This window comes from Sminthopsis crassicaudata, chromosome 2 (genome assembly GCF_048593235.1).
Source record: "Sminthopsis crassicaudata isolate SCR6 chromosome 2, ASM4859323v1, whole genome shotgun sequence".
Lineage (NCBI taxonomy): Eukaryota > Metazoa > Chordata > Mammalia > Dasyuromorphia > Dasyuridae > Sminthopsis > Sminthopsis crassicaudata.
In genome coordinates this window covers 50,482,500-50,505,009 of record NC_133618.1, presented here as the reverse complement: position 1 = coordinate 50,505,009, position 22,510 = coordinate 50,482,500, and the positions used below count along the sequence as shown (strand labels likewise).

The window sequence follows — 22,510 nt, the reverse complement described above, 5'->3', positions numbered from 1 at the left end:
CTGGAGGCCAAGGACCAAAAGTCAGATCATCTCTCCTACCGGCCTCCATCTCCCAGCGGTCACTGCTCACCGGCCTTGCTTTCCTCCTCTGTATTGTGTGGGAGATAATGAGGGGAGGGGGCCGGAATCCTCCAAGATCCCAGCTTCTGGCTCCGGGTTTCCCCCCCCCCCCCATGGTGCTCCCCTGAGCACTTGCTGTGCTGCTCACCCCTGCTGTTCCCAGCAGTTTGCTTCTCTCCTCCCTGTGGGACTACAAAATGGTGGCGTTTTGAGGAGCCTTGGAGAACATCAAAGTCAACCTTCATTTTACAGGAAGGTTTGGGGTAGGCAGTAGAGGGAGCAGTTTAAATTGGAAGGAATTTCTACCTCATTCCATGATCTTGGACAAATCACCAAGCCTTCTCCTAACTCATTCAGGGAACTTCCAATGCAAGATTGTTGTCGTAAAGAAAGAATCTATAAATGCTGGATTATTGTTAATATTTAAAAAACAGGTAAAGGGTGAAAGTTGGTACTGGATTATTGTTAATATTTAAAAAACAGGTAAAGGGTGAAAGTTGGAGCCCCCAGAGGCTCTGTCTGACCCTGCGGATCCGAGATCTGGGCTCGGGGTGTGGTGGAGACCTCCCTTCTCAGACTGCCAGCTCACTTTCTCTTTCTAGTCAAAGGCTCCAGTTCTTTTCCCCTTGTGATCTTTGTATTTTCATCAAGACCCCCAAGCTGAGGAGCTCTTGACTTGGCCCCTTTTCAGTGCAGAGCAGGTGAAAGTCCCTTCTCAGGAGGCCCCTTCTTGGCCTTCTCCCCTGGAGGGGCAGTTTCTGTCTGTCTCACCCAGTCACGGCCAGCCTAACTCTGGCTCAGCTTTGAGAGGAAGATCTCAGGGAGGATGGAAAACTGGGAGGAGCAGACTGGAGGCTTCTGGGCCTTGGCTCTCCCAAGCTCCCGAGGCAGCTTCAGTCTGGCACTTGGGAGATGCTTAATAAGTTTCCTCCTCCCTCCTTTCCTACTTTCTTTCCTTCCTCACTCCTTTGTTAGTTTCTTCCTCCCTCCCCCTCCTTTCTTTCCTTCCTTTTTTCTTTTCATCTTTCTCTCTTTCTCCCTTTCTCTTTTTTCTTTTTTCTCTTTTTCTCTCTGTTTCCCTTCCTTCCTTCCTTCCTTCCTTCCTTCCTTCCTTCCTTCCTCCCTTCCTTCCTTCCTCCCTCCCTCCCTCCCTCCCTCCCTCCCTCCCTCCCTCCCTTCCTCCCTCCCTCCCTCCCTCCCTCCCTCCCTCCCTCCCTCCCTCCCTTCCTTCCTTCCTTCCTTCCTTCCTTCCTTCCTTCCTTCCTTCCTTCCTTCCTTCCTTCCTTCCTTCCTTCCTTCCTTCCTTCCTTCCACTAGACACCACACATTCTTATGTTCTTTTGGTTAAATCACCCTATGAAATAATCAACAAAGGTTGTTTTTTTTAAACTATTAAATATCAGACACCTATCACATCAGGCTTTTGTGCGCAGTGTAGTACTTACTACTACCCCTATCTTGTAGAAGAAGAAATCAAGTCTCAGAGCTGTCAAATGTCAGGTTCAGGATTCAAATTTCTGCCTCTTGACTGCAAGTCCAGTGTTTTTTCTGTTTTTCTTTTTTGTTCCCGTAACATCTCAACTCTGTCTTTCCTACTTTATTTTCCATCATTGTCCTGTAAGCAGCTTAAGCTCCAGTCCATTCCCCACATCGTATACTTGCCAACATCTGTCCTTTGTCAGGCCTTTCCTTGTGCCCACTAGCTTAGGATGGCCATTCCTATCTTTCAAGTCCTGGAGCATCATGACCATCTTCTTCAGCCTGAGACAAGAGATACATCTGCGTCCTGTGGAGGATTTGAAAATTACCCACCTGTGCATTATATGAGGGGTGTGTTGGTAAATATATTTTAACAACTAGCTCTCCAGAAGAAAATATGCACAAGACACTTTGAAGTTTAATCTGCTTTAGAAACATTTTCTCCACCACTTTATGAAGTCTACACAATCAAAAATAAGTCAAGCCTTGATCTGCAATTGTAGTCAAGATGTAAATGCTCACACTGAAATTTTAATAATTGGCTCTTCAGCAGATAGGAGTTAGCTCCCGCACACCCCTGACATTTTCCACTGAGAGCTTCCAGCTTTCTATGTGACTCACACAACTTGATTTACCACAAAATAAATCAGTCCAAGGTAGGGAAAGAGGGATTTGGAAGCACTAGAAATATGCGCATTTGCAAAAGGAATATTCTACTGTCTCTTGCTTCAGCCTCCAAGATATGTTATAACCCAGGTGGGCATCTCATCCATGAAGGCTTCCTGCGATCTCTAACCTCCAGGGGTCAGTCCTCCTCAGACCCCTCCCCAGTCATTTTGACTGCTGCTTCTAACCCTTCTGATGCCTACTTGAATGAGAGCTATTTATCCATATTTTTACTTTACTTGCCAGACTATAAGCTTCCTGAGGGAAGAGTCAGTTTCCTTTTTGCCTTTTTCTTAAAAATCTATCAAGGTGCCTTGCACATAGTAGGTGCTTAATGAGTGCTTCTGGAATTGAATTATATAAATGTGAGAAAAACTTGCCCTTCTGCAGTCTACACTGCCATTCTGTACATGGAGTTGCTGCAAGATTGCAGTCCCAATTCCACCATCCAGCCCCACCTGATTTCCACAAACATTTAAATTCTGGGAACTTTTGTCTATTTTCCAAGGAATTTCAAACTTTGTATAAGGAAACCAGTATCTTTAAAGGATAACTCAGTGGGGCAGAAGGGTAATGGATAAGGATTGTGAAAAGGCCTGAAGCCCTGGGTGGAAGCATCTTCCAACGCAGATTTTGAGGAGGGGGTTGCAGCCACATCTGCTTTGGGAACTGTTAGGGGAGAGGTGGAAGGGTGGCTTTTATTAGGCTCTTACAGTCACCAATTAATCGGTTGTTTTATTAAGGGCACCATGTCAGGTGAAGAGTTCCTACCCTAAAGGGGCTTCTATTCCAGTGATGGAGACAGCAAGGACAATGAGGAGGAATGTTGGAAATCTGGAGAGCTGAGAGGGCATGAAGAGCCCAAGGCTGAAGTCCCCCTAGCCCTGTGACCTCGGGCCCTGAGCTGGTCCCCAAGACCTGTCTCAGTCACTCACAAGCCACTGGAATGCCCCTCCCCAGGCCCCCTACATTTCAAAGTTCTAAACAACTGTGAGAGGGAGCGGGTCTGGGATTTGTCCGGCCCTCAGTGCACAAGCACTTATTAAGCACCTACCAGGTGTCAGGCCCTGTGCCTGAGCATGGGGGGCAGAAAGAAAGACAAAAACAAACTTCCCTGGCCTGGAGCTGCTCACTGTCCCACAGGGGAGATAATATGCAAACAGGCTGTGGACAAGTAAGCTGGAGGGAGGATAACATTGGAGATAAGCAGCTTGGTTAAGTTCTGACCTTAGAGATGGGGAAAGGTGTGATTTTAGCTGGGATCTGAGGGAAGCCAAGATGCTGATGGAGAGCATGTCATGCTTGGGGCAGATGGGAATGAAACTCCTACAGCCAATGAGCAACTTCAGGTCACCCCTTTTTCTCCCTTTCTTCCTTCTTTGCTCCCTCCTTCCTTTTTTTTTTTTTTTTAATTGTTCCCTCCCTTCTTCCCTCTCCTTCCTTCCTTCTTTTTCTCCCCTTTGTCCCCCCCTCCTTTTTTTGTTTCCTCCCTCCTTCCTTTTTTCTTCCTTCTTTCCTCCTTTATTCCCTCACTCCTTCCTTCTTTCTTTTTCTCCCTCCTTCCCTCCTTCCCTTCCCTTTCCCTTTCTTAGTCTATTGGGTAGAACACCATCATTCATAATAGCAGATTATCTCCCCAACATCCTCTTTTGTGGTATATACAGCTTTTAGAGTATTGATGGTTAGCAGAGAGGATGGATGCTAGCAGCTCATCTAGTGGTTTCTAGGGGTGGGCCCTTCCCCATCTCTCAGCCCCGGGTCCCCAGCCCTGGGTTCACATGTTGAATGACTAAGAAATCATCAGGTATCTTGCTGATAGCACTTTCGAAGCATCTGTACTGCTTTCATCGCATTCTTTGCCCTGATATTAGGCAGGTAAACGTGAATAGAATGGAGAGCTTGAAGAGAAGAACTTCTCTGGCATTTTCACAGATAAAGGAAACTGAGGCTCAGAGAGTTTAGCTACTCAAACTGTCACTATAATGCTACATGGCACAGGATGATGACATTTGTGTGGATCCTACAGGGACCATCCAATCAAAATCTATTTTTCAGAAATGTTCTGCTTAACTTCATGTGCCTTCTCATTCTGCAACTTAAAGTTTTAAAAACAAATGTAAAAAAATTGGTTTTACATTTCACTGGGAAAATATTAAAATCAGGAGTCAAAAAAAAAAAAGTTAAATCTAGTGCATTTGAGTCTCTATAAAGGCAGAAGCAGGAAAAGTGAGTGATAATATTCCCCTGTTCCTTTTATAGTTACTTGTTTGATCTTCCCAGCAATCCCTATTAAAATGGGTAGAGTTAGGTGTCATTATTCCCACTTGACAGAAAGACTGAGGCTTACATAAAGTTACTGGCCGCGGGGCCCACCAATCCAAGCCTTTCCTGCTCGTAGCTGCCACCGTCTCGGAGGACTGCCTCCATTCTCTCATGGGAATCTTTTTTGTTGGCGTGACCTCTCTGTCACTGATTTAGCTCCATCCCATTCTGTGGAAAGGGCACCTGGCAGGGGTTTGCCTTTGCTGCTGAAGTTTGTGCCTCCTGGTTGGGAGGGAGAAGTCACAGCCAGTGGGAAGAGTCTCCCCCCCTCCCCCCCCAGCGGAGAGCAGGAGCCTGCCCTCCCCACTCTCAGTTGCAGCCGAAGAGATAATGGGAATGATGGGCCGGTGCCCCCCCACCAGAAAGGTCTCCCCCATGCCGGGGGCCCCTTCGGTAGCTCCTCCAGCCCCTTTCTTCTGGCCCTTCTTTACAAGCTTTCAAGATGAATTCAGGGTCAGAGGCTGGATAAGAGGCTGAAGGGAAGCAGAGACTCTGAAGAATAAAGGCATTATCACTTTCTCCCCAGCTGGGTGTATCTGGGGCTCTGGCTTTGTTAACTCCCTCTGCCTTCCTGGCTTTTCCTCATTGTACCCCGGAGCCTCCTCCCCACTGCCTCTGGACCACTTTTAGTCTGGGGACGTCACGGTGGGATTTGGGTTAACCCTTCCTGAGAAATGGTGGTCTTCGAGGCTCGGGAGAACCCCCAGTCTCCCGCTTTCTCTCCCAGGGAGACATCCCACTAATCCCCCATGCATCCCTGCCTTGTAGCCGGGCTCCTTCCCACTCTGGTCAGTCTTGCCTCAACAACTCTGCCCTTCTCTGCAATCCCAGCCCGATCCAAGGCTCCCTTCTTCCAGTCGGCCTTCCCCTTCCACCACATTCTTCCTTACTTTCCTTTAAGCTCACGGCACTGAGCCTTCTACTAGGAAATATTGTGGATAAAGGATGTACCTTCTTACTGAGCCCAGAGTTCAAATGGCACTGGTAACTTGGGTTTTTTTTTTTTTTTAATAGTGTTTTATTTTTCCAAATACAGGCAAAGATAGTTTTCAATATTCACCTTTGCAAAACCTTGTGTTCTAAATTTTTCTCCCTCTTTCCGTCCCTCTTGTCTGCCCAAGACAGCAAGCAACCTGCAGACATATTTCCATATCTGTCATGCTGCATAAGAAACATTGCCTCTGATACTAACTCTGTGCCAAGCCTCAGTTCTCTCATCTGTAAAGTGGGCATAATGACAGTACTCTCCCTGTGTAGTTCTAAGGATCAAATCAGATAAAATATCAAACCTTAAAGTTCCACTTATCACTAGCTAAGTGTTTCTTAAGCGCTTGCTGTCCACCAGCCATTGTACGGGTGTTAGGAATTGTTACTTGCTCACATGCTATTGCTCACGTGTGGAATTTGGCAAGAGAAATGGGTTTTCCAGGGGACTTAATCATAGCATCAGATAATACCCAGGCTGCAGTTTGGGCTGTGGATCCCTGATCTCCTCCATGCGGTAATGGTGATAGTGAAAGAACAAAAAAGCATAAAGGACCATTTGCCAAGCAAAGTCAGTTCCTTCCCTCAAGGGGTTTACGATCTAGAAGAGGCAGGAATAGGAAGGAGCGTTTGGGTTTGGAAAGTCCCGGGACGGCGGACAGGGCGGTGAGAGAGAAGGAGGCACAGCCATTCTGTTAGCATCGGCGACTTGGATTTAATTGTGGCTTCCGAACAGGGGAGGAAGGGGGGGGAGGGGGCGGACGGTGTTCCGGCCTCAGAAAAAGAGGATAAACACTTATTCTGTACCTCCCGTGTGCCGGGCGTTGTGATGAGCATTTTTTAACAAATATTTCATGTGATCCTTGCCAGGACCCTTTTATAGAAGGCTGAGGCAGGGGGAGGTGGAGGGATTTGCCTGGAATCACAGGCCTCGGGTTAGATTTGAGCCCCCTTCCTTCTGGGCCAGCCCTTTTCCTCCCGCCTCCCTCGTGCTGGATTCTGGTTCTCCGCACCTTTCGTGCATGCGATCCCAGTTGTCTGGCTGCCCATCTGTTACCCCTGCTCTTGTGTGATGTGACAGATTTAATTAGGTGTTCCACAAATATGCTATTGGTAGATTATAGAACGGGGGACTGCTGATGGAAAGGCCCGTGTACCCCCGGACAGGTCGGCCCCGTCTCAGCAGGTTGTCTGTGGGATGGGGGCCTTCGTGCTCGCACTCTCCGGGGGCCCCTGAGGAATCATGCTCCCGAGCTCAGGGAACCAGAGGATGAGCGTTTCCTCCCCCTTCAGCTCTGGCTTGATCTGTTTCCGAGAAGCGGCTTCCATGCTGTGTCCTAGATCCCGGGCCCCCAGTGGACTTCATCTGTCATCGCAACTACCTGCCTGGGAATCAAGTGTCCTCCTTCATCAGGAAGCTCATTAGCCGGGGAAGATTGGCTCCGGGAGGAGGGAGGCAGTGAGTGTGCCCCCGCTCTCCTCCGCAGGGCAAAGCGGCCCCCCAGAGACCGACCGGGTCTGCGAATTTTTCTTCTTCTCGTCCCTTTGCTAATATTTCAAGGACAGTCACCACGGCCGTTCTCAGCTAATGCATCTGGCAGGGTGCTGCTCCTGTGCCAGCCCAGGAGAACTGGTAGAAAAGCGAGGCGGGCCTGTGGCATCTCGGCCTTTCGACCCTGCTTCCTCCTCTGGACCCTCAGGGTCCTTCCCGCTCTGACAGAATGGCTCCATCCAGGGCCCCAGCTTGATGGACCAGAATCTGGTGGGTTTCCTGCCACTCACCCTAAAAACCTCGGACCACCCGGGCAGAGAGATTTCAGGGCGAGACTTTCCTTCTCTCTGGTCTGAAGTCTAGATAACAGCGCTATTTGTAAGCATGGAAGGCCCTGCTCCTAAGCCAGCAGCCTCAGCACCCTCCTGCACAGACAGCGTTTCTGCATCTCCAGGGCTCGGAAGGGACGCTTGGGACCGTGGGGCCCAAATTTGACAGAGAGGAAACAAGGCTGGTCGAGGTTCAGATGACTTGGCTAGAGTCACATCGCCAACAAAGGATGCTTTTGTTTTCCAACAGGAAGATGTAGCGATCCTCTGAAAGGGGCGGATGGAGCATTCCCTGTGTTCTCTTGTTTTAGATTAAGCACAAGGACCAGAGACTTTCTCTTTTTGTCCAAATAACTCATTTTATAAACGAGAAAAACTGAGGCCCAGAGGGAGTCAGTCAGTGAGGTAGGATTTGAACTCGGGGCCAGTGAACTGCTTATTTCTGGGAAGCCAGAAGAAGAATTTGACATGTTTGGTGGTCTGGCCTTTGCTACTCCGTTGGTTCAGTGGGGTGGGCTTGTGCTTACAGCCCCTGCCCACTCACAACAACAGGAACCCCTTGGAATAGTTCCTCTACTTGCCTCTCCCAGGGTATGAAATAAGACCTTCCTCCGGCTGGAGTGGGGAAGCCTCTTCCAGCTGAAGAAAATGCACAGACCTCTGGGAAGGGTCAGGCCTTAAGCGGTCAGCTCAGATCTCTGGGAGAATTCCCTTCCCACAAGGACAGCCGACCGAGGGGAAAGACAAGGCCACTGGGCGGGGAGTGGCCAGGCCCTCTGCCATCAACTCTGCGTGACCCTAGGCCTCTCACCACCTCGTTTTTCTCATCTGGACTAAATGACCCCCCCCCCCCAGGTCTTTAAAAAAACCAAAAAACTGCAGATTGCTGCTGCTCCTTCCCCTCCATCCTTCCCTGTCTCCCCCATGTCACTACTTTTTCCTTTCCTCCTCCTTCCCCACTTCAGGTGTCTGAATAAGAGATGCTCTTCTCCCTTTTTCTCTCTTCATCCCCACCTCCCTCTTTTCTCTTTTTCTTCCTTTTCTCCCTCCTTCCCTCTTTTCCTCTCTTTCTTTTTTCATCCCTGCCTCCCCTTTTCTTCCTCCCCTCCCTTTCTTTTCCCCCTCCTTTCTTTTTCCTCTCTCCTTCCTCCCTCCCTCCCCCCCGCCCCATTTTCTTTGCTGCCCCTTCAGCAAAGGTAGGGAACTAGGTGACCATTTGGTCTGCCCTGGTGGCTTCTGCCTCTGATCTCTGAGCTTGTGGGAAAGTTGGAATCTGTTGCTATTTTCTGACTGTTATCGAGGCCCCTTATCTCTCAGCTCTTGTCTGCAGGCCCGCTTTTGGAGAGCCCAGGGTCTCTCTCTTGGCAGACGGGAGGAAAAAAAGGCCTTTTCCTCCCCACTCCTTTTCACTTCAGTGGCCAGGCCAGACAGTAAGAAAAGCGTTATTGTTCAGATGCTGATAGACGTTTAATTTGAGTGAAATGATCAAATCATTACCTCCAGAAATAATCCTTTTGCTGACCCTGGGATGGAGGGAGTTACCTTCACCTTTTCCTCCTCCCTCCTCTCCTCCTCCTTTTCTCACCTAGCCTCCTCTTGGGGGCCCCAAACTACCTTTCTCTCATCCCCCCTCCTCAGGGCTCAGCTTCCCTGAAAAGGGGGTGTCTCCTGGGCAGCTCTGGGAACCCCCTGGAAGAACAACACCTGCCGTCCTCTTCCCCGGGCCTCGGCTGCCCCCACTCCCCAACCCCTCTCTGCGGTCTTCCCTCCTCTCTCTCCCTACTTCTAGCCCTAATCCCCAGGGTTCATAATGAATGAATGGGCTTCTGAGGTCGTAATTGGGTTCCTGGGGAAATGTAGATTGCTGAATAGGAACCTGTCATTCTTCTGCAAGTGGGTGTTTTCATGATGTTCCAGGGATCATTCTGCTGTCCCCAGCCTGAAAGCGATGATGTCACTCGCCGATTTTATTTCTTAGTTCTTTCCTTAAAATGTCTCCGTAAGAAAAAGTGGGGAGGGGGAAGGCTAAGGAAACCCAGACTCCCCAAATCTGGGTCTGTGGCTCAGCAGAAGAGACAGAAAAGGGGAGGTCTCCCTGGCTCTGGTCAGGGTGCAGTGGGACCCTGGAAAGCACGAGAGGGCACATCCCTAACACTGCTCGGAGGACGGGGAGCCGTATTCGTCCAGTTGTGTCCAGGCCGAACGAGGCAGGGCAGCGAAGGGCAGGCGTGCTCCCCAGGAGCGAAGCCCAGAACGGGGTATGATATAATTGGGAAATGTTTAACAAAGAAAATCAAAGTGCGCATTTCTGGTTCTCAAAGCCATTTTCCTCATCAGCACAATGGAAATCATGACCCTTCCTTTCTTCCTTGAGGATGGTTATGAGAGAAGCACTTTGTAAACATTATGTGAGGAAGAGGAGGAGGAGGAGGAGGAAGATTTGGCTGTGGGTAGTGTGGAAAAGGCTGGTTCAGAGTAAAAAGAAAGTTCTGGAAGTGGGGAAATCCTAAGTCTCCCTATTCCTTCCAGCACAACTGTTTTACAATGAATAAAAACCTTTTTTCTCTCCCTTCTCCCCTGCTCATTTTAAAGGAGGAAAGAAAAGAAAAATGATTGTAACCAATATATTGTTTTGCAAAGTCATGCAAAGCAAATTCTATCAACCAAAATATGTCGGAGTCTCATCTCTCCGGCCATGCTGCATTGGCCAGGGTTCTTAAGGCTCTCAGTGCCATTTGTTTTTACATTGGTGTTGGTGAATAGAAATCGTCCTGCTGGTTCCGTTCAGCCCACTCCCCAGGTCTCACTAATGCCATCCTCTCGGCACTTCTTGTGATGCAGTAGCATTCTATTGTACTTGTATACCATAAGTCAGTATCTTCCCCAGTTTCCCACTCTCTGTTACTGGGGAGGGGGGAGGGGGAAGCTGCTTTAAATAAATTTTCCCCCCTCTTTCCTTGGTCTCTTTGGGGTATGGGGTCAAAAGGCACGCTCAGTTTGGTTACTTGTGAGGCTGAGTTCCATACTGCTTTTCAGAAGGACTGAACCAATTTACAGCTTCACCAATAATGCATTGATGTTCCTGTTTTTTCCAAAGCCTCTCCAACATTGGTCACGTTCCTTCTTATTGATCAACCTCGGCCACTCTGTTGCCGTCTTAGATCACAGAATATTAGAGCCCCACGAGGCCTTCAAGATCCACTTTTTTTTTCATACTTATTTTGCCCAGAGAAGGGCAACAACTTTTCTCTCATGACCAACTCGTAGCTGTGGGAAAATTGGATCCCTTGATCTCTCACCTAGTTCTCATCTAGTGTGTGAAGATTTCTCCCCCTCCCCAAAATTAAGCCAGAGAAGACTCAGAGAAATAAAATACAGAGTAAAAAAAACTGGATTTCAATCCAGACTCTGCCAATGATTACCATGAGATTTGAGGAACTTATTTCTTCTGATAGGCATCCTTCATGGTGTAAAGGAAGGAATCACTGAGTCTGGAGTCCAAGAACTTGGGTTCAAATCCTGACCTGGTGTTCATTACCTGTGTAACTTTGTGGAAGTGCCTTCCACTCTAAAATGAGGTCGTTGGACCTTATGTCTCCTTTTTGCTACCAGCTCTAGCTGCTGTATGTTTCTCTGTGCAGGGACAGGTTGGAAAAAACCCCCATAACCAGACTTTCTGTTTTTAAAATTGGAGTCTGAGGGGGACAAAGGCTGATGTTATAAACTCAGAGTTCGGTAGTAGCTATCGAGACATAGCTGACATATATTAGAACTAAACTCCCCCCTCTCCACCTAGCTAGAGAAAGGTATTCCATCTTTTTCTCTGTTTTATTTCTGGCTATTTCTATCATCCATTTCATCTACAGATCTTCATCTATGAGTCTGGGTAGAGCCAAATGACGTAATCTCTTAATGATCCATAATTCTGTGATTTCTGGGCAAATTTTAGAACGATTAAAGGAAGTCCCACTTCACCCATCCATAGACAGCTTGGAGCTGGTGGGGGGCTGATTGAATTCATTACTCTAAAACCTGATTTTATTGTTTTCCTCATTTAAAAAACCCAGACCTGTAGTTTTACAAAGTGAAGTTGTCATCCAGCATGTATTAAGTGCTTACTGTAGGCCAGGCTAAAAACAGCATACAGACTTTAGGAAGAAATGTCCTCTTCTTTTGTTTTTCCAGCATTTTCTCTGTGACTTACAGATTGAGAGTGTCCCAAAGATTTGGATTCAGGTCTTTCTGTCTCTCTAACTACACCACCAGGCTTCCTCTCAGAAGCTCCATTTTTCAAGGAGCAAACTGAGATTCAGATAGGTTCAGCGCTTCGCCTTAAAGGTGCAGACACAGGTGCAAATAGAAACCATTTCAGCAAAGTTTAGGCAAAGGATGGCAGGGAGATGTGAAGGAAACCCGGCGGTTTTGAGGACATAGCTAAGTCCTGGGCTTGTCATCCTGGGAAACAGTGAGCACATGGGGAAACTGAGGCTGCGGGAGACAATGACTTGACTGAGCTTCCACATCAATGGAGCAGCAAAGCGGAGGAGCTGGCCCTGTGCCCCTCAGCAAGTAATCCCTTTGGGCTGTAACTGCTGATGCCCCCGCGCTGCTGGCGCCAATAATGATAATGATAGCACGGTAATTGTGGAAATATGTATAGAAGAGTTGCACATGCTTAACACATATTGGATTACTTGCCATCCAGGGGAGGGGGAGGGGAAAGGAGGAGAATTTGGCATGCACAGTTTTGCAAGGATTATGTCCAAAAATTATCCGTGTATGTGTTTTGAAAATAAAAGAAAAAAAGGATGATAATGATAGCCGTAAGCTCCAGCCGTGCTGGAACTGCTGCCCCCAGCCCCAATCTCTCAGTTGGGGGAATAGTGTCGGCGTCGGTATGGCATCGGGAGCCTAAGGGGCCCCGGGTTCCAATCCTCCCTCCAGCACTCACCGACACAGGGTGAACAACTTGCTGCTAATTCTGAGGCTCGGAAATGGGAGTGATGATGCTCCCATAACTAACCTTACAGGGGTGCTGTGGTGAGGGGGAGAGGAAGAGAAGCATTTATTAAGTGACTACTGCATGCCAGGCACTGTGCTAAGTCCTACTACTGTACTATAGACTATAATGATATAAAATATATACTAGCCTATAAAGAATGAAACAATCCCTACCTGTCAGGTTGAACAAGCATTTATTAAGCACCTGCTGAGTGCTTTGTAAATATTTCATTTGAGCCTCACGACCATGTGGTGGCCCTCGCAGTAGGTACTTTATTATCCTCATTTACAGTTGAGGAAACTGTGGTAGAACCCAAGGTCACACAGCTAGTCCGCGTCTGGGTCAATCCCGAAATCTTCTTGTCCCCAGCTCAGGTGGCTCAGTGGATAGAGCACATCTCCAAAGGGAGTTTAGTCAGGATAAATACAAAATTGTTGACTGCCAGGCAGCTTGGGAAGAAGAGGGCCAGAAAAGATGTCCTTGGGTTGGATCCCGAGGGAAGAGCGGAGCGGGAGACGGTCAGTGCAGAGGGCTGCTCTGTGTTGTCACCTGGAGGTCAGGGGGCAGCAGCAAGGGTTTTACCCTCATGATATCCCAGAACTCAGGGCTACCTCAGCACCAGGAGCAAGAGTGGGCTCACAGTGATCGGGCCCAAACAAGCATAAAAATCAAGGTGGAGTAAAGCTCACTTTGTGCCACGGACGGCTCGCAAGCATCCTGATGTCTTTCCAGTCAAACCAGTCTGCTTGCCCCCATCTCATAGACTGGTAAGTCAGGGGCCTGATCTCACACTGGAAGCTGAGGCTTGTCCTGAGAGACACATTACAGGGAGGCCGGTGACAAGAATGCCGTTTCCCTGGGGATCCCGGAAGCCCACCCCTACGATGCCATGGAAGGAGAGCCGAACTGGGGCTTCTGGCCTGGCTCACTCCACTGATTCACTGTTTGGGGCTGGGCAAGGACCTTTGAAAGCCGCCCTGGCTCCGTCTCTAAGATGACAACAGTAGTCTTTGCCTTATTTCCTGCAGAGGTTTTAAGCCCCGAATGAAACGGGGATGTGTGAGACTGCCTTCATGGGCTTCTCCCCACCTGTCCCTGCCCCAAGGGAGGCTGCTTTTTATAAATGGAAACCAAGCAGGAGACCCTTCTGAGCACCCCTCCCCTCCCCAGCCTAACTCCCCATGAGGGCTGATGGATGACCCAAAGCCCTTGATGTCCGGTTCGGTCCTGGGAACCCCTTGGTCCTCCTCTCTCCCACCGCACTGTCCGGCCCCGCACCTGAGCAGCGTGAGCTCGCCCAGGGAGTCTAGCAGAATCTGGGGGCTCCAACGGCAGGCGAGGCCCCCGGGCCAGCAAGGTTAATATTGTCGCCACCATCTGAGATCAATGTGAGTTCTTAACAATCACAGTAATTTGAAAAAAAAAAAAAAAAAAAAAAAAAGCCAGCCTTGTTATCAAGAAAGGAGAGGGAGAGGGAGAGAGAGAATAGTTAATCGTCCAAGCGGAGTGTCTTGGAACTGAGCTTTTTGGCTCATCCCCCTCTGTAGAGGCTGTCTTAGTAATTCAGTTTTAAAGCATGAAAAAAGGGAGTTGATGAAATTCCACTATCAGCACTGAACCAATATGCAAAATATCTCGCCCAAAATCAAATAGCTATTATGTTTTCATTTCCATTTCAGCGTATTTGCTTAATGAAGAATAGACAGATCAGGCTGGCAGAGGGAGCCTGCATGGGGTGATAACCGAGCCAGGCTTCCAGCAATCCCAGAGAAATGACGCTCTCGTCACTGCGGCCACAGCCGCCGGGCTGCGGCTGCCGTCCAGGGCCTGCTCTCCCCCGGCCCCGCTGGCCCCCGGCCCCAGCCACTGGGGAGAGCTCCTCGTGGGCCGGGGGGGGGGGGCGAGGGCAAGAACAGGGATCCCGCTTTGGGGAGCCAGCCCGAAAGCGCCTGATGGCCAGTCTTCATCTTCACTTATCAGTGACACCGAGTGACCTGTGGTCCCAGGGTCCTCCTGAATAAAACACTCTCAGACGGCTCTCAGCATCCTTCCGGCCCCACGCCTGTAATTCGGAGACATCATGGTCCTGGAGTTACCTGGGGTCAGGACTTGAATCCAAGGTAGTCTCAGTAGCCATTGTGCTGTATGGGGGGGGTCCTCCTCAGAAGGATTTCCCTGGCCCAGTGAAGTCCCCGGTGCCGCCCCGTCCCTGACTAAATCACGGAAATGTGAAAAAGAGCGCCCACCTGGGAAACGGACCTGAGAAGGGACATGAGGGGACGGTTAGTCCAACCCTTTTGTCTTGTAGATGAAGAAAACAGCATTTAGAGGTTTCATTACTTGCCCAAGATCACATAGCTATTGAGTGGGATTCAAACCCAAGACACTGGACTTCAAATCTGGCCCTCTTTTCTCGACGGCTCTTCTGTCAGATTCAGGTGTTGGCCCTGAGACTGGGTGAGAGCCTGGGCAAGTCAGTAAGTCTCCCTCAGCCTCCGTTTCCTCATCTCCAAAATGGGGAAGATGAGGGAAAGAGCTTCGTCAGCCTCATAATGCAGAAATTGGAATGGCTGCAACCAGGGAATTATTGGCTGTTGGTTGCCATGATCTTATTCAATCTTCCCACGTGTCCTGCAGATCAAAGGGCGTTGGGGAGAGGAAAGGCGACGGAAAAGCTTTAGTCAAAAAGAAAACGCGTGGATGAATGTCATCTTCGTCGGTGTTCGGGGCTGCCTTATAGAAGGCTTTAGACTTAATGTAAAGAAAGAGGAGCAACGGTGTGGATTGTTCGGAATTCTCTTCTGACTCTTCGTGATCCCATTTGGGATTTTTCTTGGCAAAGATCCTGAAGTGTTTTACCATTTCCCTCTGCCGCTCGTTTTACAGATGAGGAAACAGGGCTAAGGGACTTGCCCAGAATCACACAGCTAGTAAATATCTGAGGCTGGATTTGAATTTATGAAGATGAGACTTTGTGGATCCAAGCCCGGTGCTCTGTGCACCGCACCATCTAGCTGTAAATTACCGGGACGTACGTTTTGGTTCAGTTTAGATAAGAACCTCCTAACAATGAACCTTCCTCTTCAAATGTAGTGAGTTGTCTAGGGAGGTAGTAATTTTTAACCAGGGACTGAAAGACTTGAGAGCCCAGAATTTCAGGGTTGGAAGGATGACACTCCCCTGGCCATCTCTTACCATGCATGTTATAGAGGAGATCCTCCTTCAGGTAGGGAAATACTTAGATTAAAGACTGAAGTGTTTTAGAGCAGTGGTTCTCAAAGTGTGGCACTCCAGAGAATCCTGGGAGTCTCTGAAACCCTTTCGGAGGGTCCCCAATTTCAAAACTAGTTTTTATTTCTAATATGTCGAGTATAAACATAACCCACATAAACAAAAGCGTCAGACAGATCCTCAATAATTTTTAATACTATAAAGATACTGAGGAGAAAAATTTGAGAGCCACTGTTGTAGATCAGGGAGACTGGGAGCTAATGCTCCCGGTAGTAATGATCCTCCCTCCAGAGGAGGGGTTCTAAAGAACTCTGGATTCTCTGTGGTCAGAAGGGCCCAAGGTCTCCTGGATAGGGAGGCCCATTCACACTGACTCAGGTCTCTTGGTATTTTTAAAGGTAGGAACTGTTTTCAGTTTACAGAGGAGGAAACAGATTCAAAAGTAAAATGACTTGTCCAGTGTCACAGTGAGTAAATAGGAGAGTCAGAACTTGAACCCAGGCCTTGGGTTCTTTGTCAGCGTCTCACAGGTCCTTGGGCTGCCATCGACTTAGGAAACCACAAATTTACATCCGGTGATGGTGGTGCTGGTGGCTATTGAACCCTTTCAGTCACATCCATCTCTGTGACTCCCTTTGGGGTTTTCTTGCCCAAAGTACTGGAGTAGCTTCCCTTCTCCTTCTCCAGCTTATTGGGCGGATGAGGAAGCCGAGGTAAGGCCGGACTGGGCTTTGAGCTCCGCTTCCTCCACTAGGCTGTGTTCATTTTGTCAGACCGGCGCAATCCGGTTCAGGCTGTGTTTTGGTGGCATCCGCTCTGAGGCCTTAAGCTGCCTGGATCATGGTTTCTCCACGGTGGAGTGATGTCGCTCCTAGTTTTTCTTTTGAGTGGGAAATGCACTCTCTGCCTCTGGAGGGATTCAAGAAAAACCTGAATGACCCGGATGCCAAATGAGTTTGCGTTTAGGGGAGAATCGGACCGGGTGAACCCCGAGGTCCCGTCCAGCTCTTTGAGTCTGACAGATGAACCAGAGAGAATTTCCTCTGTGTCAAATCGCCAGGAAGGAGTCCATTCATAACAAGCGAGGTCCTTGCCATTACGGCAGTATGAGAAGCTATTAAATGCTCCAGCCATGGGCTGAAAAGGTCCGGACTGCAGACGTGAGCCTAATGTGCTCAGAAGGAACGGACTGCTGCAGAAAGGGCCGTGGGACGTGGAGCAGAGCTTAGGGCCAGGGGCCGGGGCCAGGGGGTGGTACAAGGGCTCCTGAGTCTCAGACGGGCCTTCCCCCTTGGACAACAACATGGCCTGTGGGCACTCCAGCAGGACAGTCTTACTGTGTGTGTGTGTGTGTGTGTGTGTGTGTGTGTGTGTGTGTGTGTGTGTGTGCGCGTGACAGACAGACAGAGACAAAGAAATTGGGAAAACACGGGCTTGGGGAGCTGGGATGGGGAGCTTTCAGCGCGAGTCTCCACAAGGCTTTGGGGGTAGGAACCGGAGCTGCCAGCTGGTGGGGCATGGTTGGGGCCGTGGGGAAGGCAGGGCTGTGACCTGAAACGTCCCCGGCCCTGGGACCAGAGGAAAGAGAACAAGGTTGACCTCCCACCCTACTTCGGAATCCCCGAGGATGGGGGGGAGGAACACGCTAGTAGCTGTCAGCCAGGAGAACGGGCCGGGTGCCCAGTGGGTTCTGGGAGGTTCAGAGGGAGCCCAAGGTCAGGCCCCGCGGGGCTGGGGGAGCTCCAGGAGCGGGGACCCCGGCCCTCTTTGGGGGGGCTGGGGAGAGGGCCTGGAGAAGAAAGCCAGTTAATTTTATCAGGCAGCCGAGAGCCGGGAAGGCGTGAAAGAAGAAATTAGCCTAACGATGTTTCATTTGCGGAGAGAGAAACGATTTGTTAGGTGGCGATTGTTTCTGGGCATTATCTGAGGCTTTTTAATTGTGCTGGAACTGAAATTAGCAGAATTAGAATAAATTGCCTTTCCTTCTCGGGCAGCCTCTTTATTCACGGTTATTGTTGTCTGCTTTGTGTAGATTATAGAGCCCTTTGTTCTCCCCGTAAATATCCATGCCTGGAGTCAGGGAGCAGCGAGGTGGCTTTCTCCCTCCCTCCCTCCTTCCCGGCGCCCCTCAGCTAAGGGCCTCGCCAGAGACTGGGCTGCTCCACTTCGGGGCTTCCCGTCTAACGCCCCCATTGTTACAGATGAAGAAACTGAGGCCGGGAGCGTAAGCGGCTCCTTCAGGGGACCCCGCATCCCCGCGGGTGAGCGCCATCCCGGGCCCTCCAGGATGCTGGTCCGGCTCCTTCCTGCCCTCCGCCGCAGCGGCCATTGTGCCGGGATGCGGCCCACCGGCCTGCGGCACCCCCGGTTCACCGCCCGCTTGGTCTCCAGTCTTGGCTGTTCTCAAATTCCCAACAAGTTCCAGGACGTTTGGTTCCCAAAGTTTCTGCCCTCTCTCCGTCGGGGATCCGGCTCCCTTTGTCTTTCCTGGCTGATGATTTGGAGGACGGGGAGGGGGAATGGCAAAGCCTTCTGGGAGAGGAACCTGCAAATAAGCTCTCAACTTGTCGTGTTTACCATCGACTAATTAATTCCTCCTGGCCCATGCCTGGGACTTGGGCAGAGGCCAGCAGGTGAATGATGGCCGCCTGTAACGGCTACCAGAGGCAAGGCCGGGCCTGTTAGGGCCTGTGAACGTCCCGGGATTGGCGGTGGGGGGGCCGGAGGTTTCCCGGGCGGCTTTAGCTTTGCCCATCAGCAGGGCGCGGTTTCCGGAGCTCCCCGCCTCCTCCGTCTTCTGTTCTCACAGGGGAGTGTATTGGAGGAAGAAATGAAACCATTAGACAGGTTTGTCCTTAAGGGAAGGAGTCTTGACCAATCAAGGAAGTGAGCGGGAGAGCCGGCGAGGGGCCTGGCGGGGAGCTGCATTTGTGGGGCTGCCTCTTGGGGCAGGTGGATCGGGACGGCCTCGTCCTGGGACAGAGCCGGGCGCCCACTCTGGGGAGCCCCTTCCCGCCTTTCCCGGCCGGGGGAGCGGATTCCCTCCGAGCCGGCCTTGCCCAGAGCCGGTAATTACTATTCTCTGCAGGACTCGGCATTGTTGCCACTTGTTACTGTTAATAATCATTCCAGCTTTGCTCTTTGCTCCAAGGAGCTGCAGGCGCTTCTCAGAGAAGTATTATTATTCCTGTCTTGCCACAAATTAAGGTGGAAGGGGGGGGATCCGCCTCAGGGGGCTGTGCGGGCTGCCGGGGTCCACATTGGGGGTCGCGTGGGTTTCAGCCCCAGGAGAAGCCGACCCCCGCCGCCTTCCCCCGCATGACTTTCCCGTGCACTGGTCCTTGGAGTTCTTGCTTCCAGACGGGATTCTCCAGTCTTCTCCACTCTGACCCACTCCCAGATTTGTTGGTGCGCCAGACACCTCGCTGAAATCATCAGTGTCCCTCCACCCTCCATGACTCTGACCCCACCGCAGTCTCCGACACACAGAGTTTCAACTAATATTCAAAGTGGTTAATATCAACATTTATCAAGAAATGTCCAACATCCCCCGTGCAACAATGATGTGTTCAAGGACACACCGAGAAAAAGCACCGTTCTTAAGGTGCGAGCTGTTGCATTACTGGGTAAATCGGGGAAAAGACAACCATGAGGTCGGTAGCGAGTGTTTGTACATTGAACATTAGATAATGCTGTGGGCTGATGTTAGAGATTAGCCCACTATTAATTATTAAATTGGGCACAGAGCATCATAAAATCATTAAACATTAGCCCTAGGAAGGACACCAGATTTAACCCAGACCATCTTCCTTTCCTCATATGGAACACAGCAGGACCCCAGATTTTCTACATTGTCCTCGCACTACCAAATCCGGCATCGCTTCAGGCCCAGCCCGTGGAAAAGCAGCCCTCGGAAAGAGGGATTCTTGGGGCGAGGGGGCACCGTGCGCCTCGACCTAGTACTTTCCATCCTCGGAGAATGTGGATCCTCCTCCTCCCCTTCTCTTTTCTGTGTTCCAAAAAGCAAAGTGGGGATTCTCATTTCTCTGCTCAATGTTTGAAAGAGTTCATTTGTCTCCTGCTGATGACTGGAGACCTTAAGGCTGGGGCGTGCTTCCGAGGCCCGGAGTCAAGTGGGGGTTTGGGTGCCTCCCATCAGCCTGGCTGCTTCAAGGAATGAGGGACATTGAACATAAGGGGTTCCTGCTCAGGAAAGCCTCCTGTGAGACGGTCTCGGGGGTGACTCAGTGAAAGCCTGGCCCTGGAGCCAGGCCCTGAGCTCAGATCCAGTCCCCCCCACGGCCCGCTGGGTGCCCGGGGCCAGTCAGTGAGCTTCTGCCTTGTTCCCTTGGCTGTAAAAGGGGGTGATGACAGCACCCATCTCCTTAACAGGGTTTTTGTGATACTAAATGAGACAATACTGATAAAGAACTTTGTGAAGCTCAAAGCACTGTCCAGATGCTAGCCCTTATGGTTAAACATCCTACCTTGAGTGGCATTTATTTAGGGTTAGGCAGTATCAGAACTGAAAGGGACCTTAGGGACGGACCACTCGGTCCATCATTTTTACATCTAGTCAGTGGAAGAGATCAGGACCAGAACCAAGGCTCGGGACGCCTGTTTCAGTGTTTTCTCACCTGCCCCACAATTTGCCCCATGTTAGACGATAAGCACGGTGAAACTCTTCTTTGCATCATTTCTCAGTACCCGGCACAGGTCCTCCTCCTTAATAAATGTGTGTTAAATACTTTTGTGAAAGATCCGGATTCAAATTCGGCCTCTGTCACTTGGTGCCTGCGTGACCCCGGGCATGTCACCCAATGTCTACATCTGTGAAATGGGGCACATGACTGTTGGAAGTCCCTTTCAGCTCTGAAGTCAATGTTCTTCGTCACCTCCTGCTCAAAACGGTGGGCCTACACAAGTCAGTGAGTGCCTTGTGTCTAATATGTGGATCAGACACATTTTTGGATGGAGACAATGTGGGCATTTTTCTTGCGTATTTGTTGCAATGATTCTGTTTTTCTTTTATTGTCAAGAAAAGGCATGCTTGTTAATTGGGAAAAAAGAAAAGAAAAGGGAAGGAAGGAATTGTAATTGTGTTTAAGAATAGGAGCTGGTCCAGTCCACAGCCAGGACCTGCTTTGGGAGTCTTGGAGTACCTTGGATGTCTCCAGGTCTTTCCGGCTTATTCCCCCTCTCCTTCTCCTGATCTTTCTGCAAGCTGGAAGCCCGGAGTATTCCTTCAGGGATGGGGTGTCCCTTGCTCTCAGTCCCTGAGAGTGGGATTGCCTTGGGCGGTTGATAGATGAACTTGGAGAACAGCCGGTGTCACTAAGTGGCCGGACCCTTCCTTGGTGCATTTGATGGGACTTTCCACCCGAGAGTCGGGCAAACCCAGGTTCAAATGCTCTTTCAAACACTCAGGCCGCTACGTCCTTTGGCTCTCGGTCACCTCATCTGAAAAATGGGAATGGCCTCCCCTCACCCACACCCCGCTGTGCGGGCTTCTGGAGTCAGGCAGGCAGGATGCCTGCTTCCCGTGATTTCAGTACATCCCACATCAGTCAGCACTGTTCTTTCCAGTTCTTCTTTTGGTCTGTCCCTTGCCCAGTTTTCAGGCCGGAATAGTGGCTCCCTCAGCTGTCCACAAGACCCCGGCGTACCAGGCACGGGAGAAAGCGACATTGGGTCCCAGTTGGCTGTGAGCCCTTTGGAACCCCACAGCTGGATGACCGCCATGTTGGTTTTCTTTTTAAAGGTTCTCTTGGTGAGATGGAGGAAGGAGAAGACAATCAGGCCGAGGATGCCAGCCAGTCAGAGAGAGAGGGAGGAGCTTCGGACCCAGAGGCCTCCGGAGAGTGTGACCCCGGGAGCCCTCCTGGCAGTGGTAAGCTCCGCCCCTTCTGCCCATCTAGGATCGGTCAGTGATCCTTGTCCGGGCTGTGCTCAGAATTACAAGTGGGTCCTAAAGATTTCAGAGTGTGCTCCAGGGAGGTTCCCTGACCCTTTCAAGGGTCCTAGAGACCCAAACTATTTTCACAATAACACATAGATGTTCTTTAAGCTGCTCATTTTTCTGACGACGTATCTGCAAGTTTTCCTCATATATTTCAACCAGAACTCCCTATCATCATAGAATGAATGACGGCAGAAGCAGGTATGAGAATCAGGCTGTCTTCCATTAAGGCAGGCATTGAAGAGGTTTGCAAAAATATATGAAACAATGCCATTCTTACTAAATTTTTCTTGTTTGGGGAAAAAAAAAATAATATATATATTTTTTTTTCTAAAAATTATTTATGCTAATATAGAATTGATTTATTATTTTAAACATATTTTTAAAAATGTATCCATTTTCCACAACAGTAAATATTAATAAATATAACCAGGGATGCAATGATAAATGACTTTCCAAAAACCAGTGTGTACATGGTCCACCTTTCAGTCAAATCAGCATTACTCTAATTTTCTTCATCACTCTGCTGTTTAGGCAATCAACTAAAGCATGAGTGAAGACTGGTTTTGTTCCTCTTGGGGACTGGGATGAGTTGGACCCAGCATATCCCTGGACTCAGAGAAACAAAAGCTCGCTGGGGTCCTCCGTAGTTTTGGGGAGTGAAGGATCCCAGAAGGCAGAGAGAACTTCAGCTTTACGGAGAGCTCATTGCTCGTGCTGGAAGAGACTCTTGGTGTGGGGGGCTCTTCCTTAGCCATGCGGCAGGGGACTTGGGACACGCAGAAATGCACTTCCAGGGCCGCTGGGTGTTCCTGGATGTTCCTGACCGGCTTACTCTGAGGGTGTTGAAGGTTGGGAGGCGGGAGGGACACTGGCAGGCAGGGACACTGAGCGGAGGCATTATGAGTTACCCTGTGCCAGCCTAGTAGGGGGCGTGGGGGTAATTATCTGGGGTTTCTTCCTTCCCTTCTCCCACTAAAGGACCT

General features: G+C 49.9%; 1 protein-coding gene across 2 annotated transcripts in view; it reads left to right on the top strand.

Annotated features, from left to right (window-relative positions):
• The window catches only part of ZFPM1 (zinc finger protein, FOG family member 1), a 177,607-nt gene that overhangs the window by 50,271 nt on the left and 104,826 nt on the right, over positions 1-22,510 (top strand). Inside the window, exon 2 of one of the 2 annotated variants that reach the window (XM_074286227.1) lies at positions 21,327-21,455. The exons of the other annotated variant lie outside the window; for it this stretch is intronic. Coding sequence (XP_074142328.1) covers positions 21,327-21,455 — 129 coding nt within the window. The remainder of the gene's footprint in view (positions 1-21,326; positions 21,456-22,510) is intronic. 2 annotated transcript variants of the gene reach the window in all.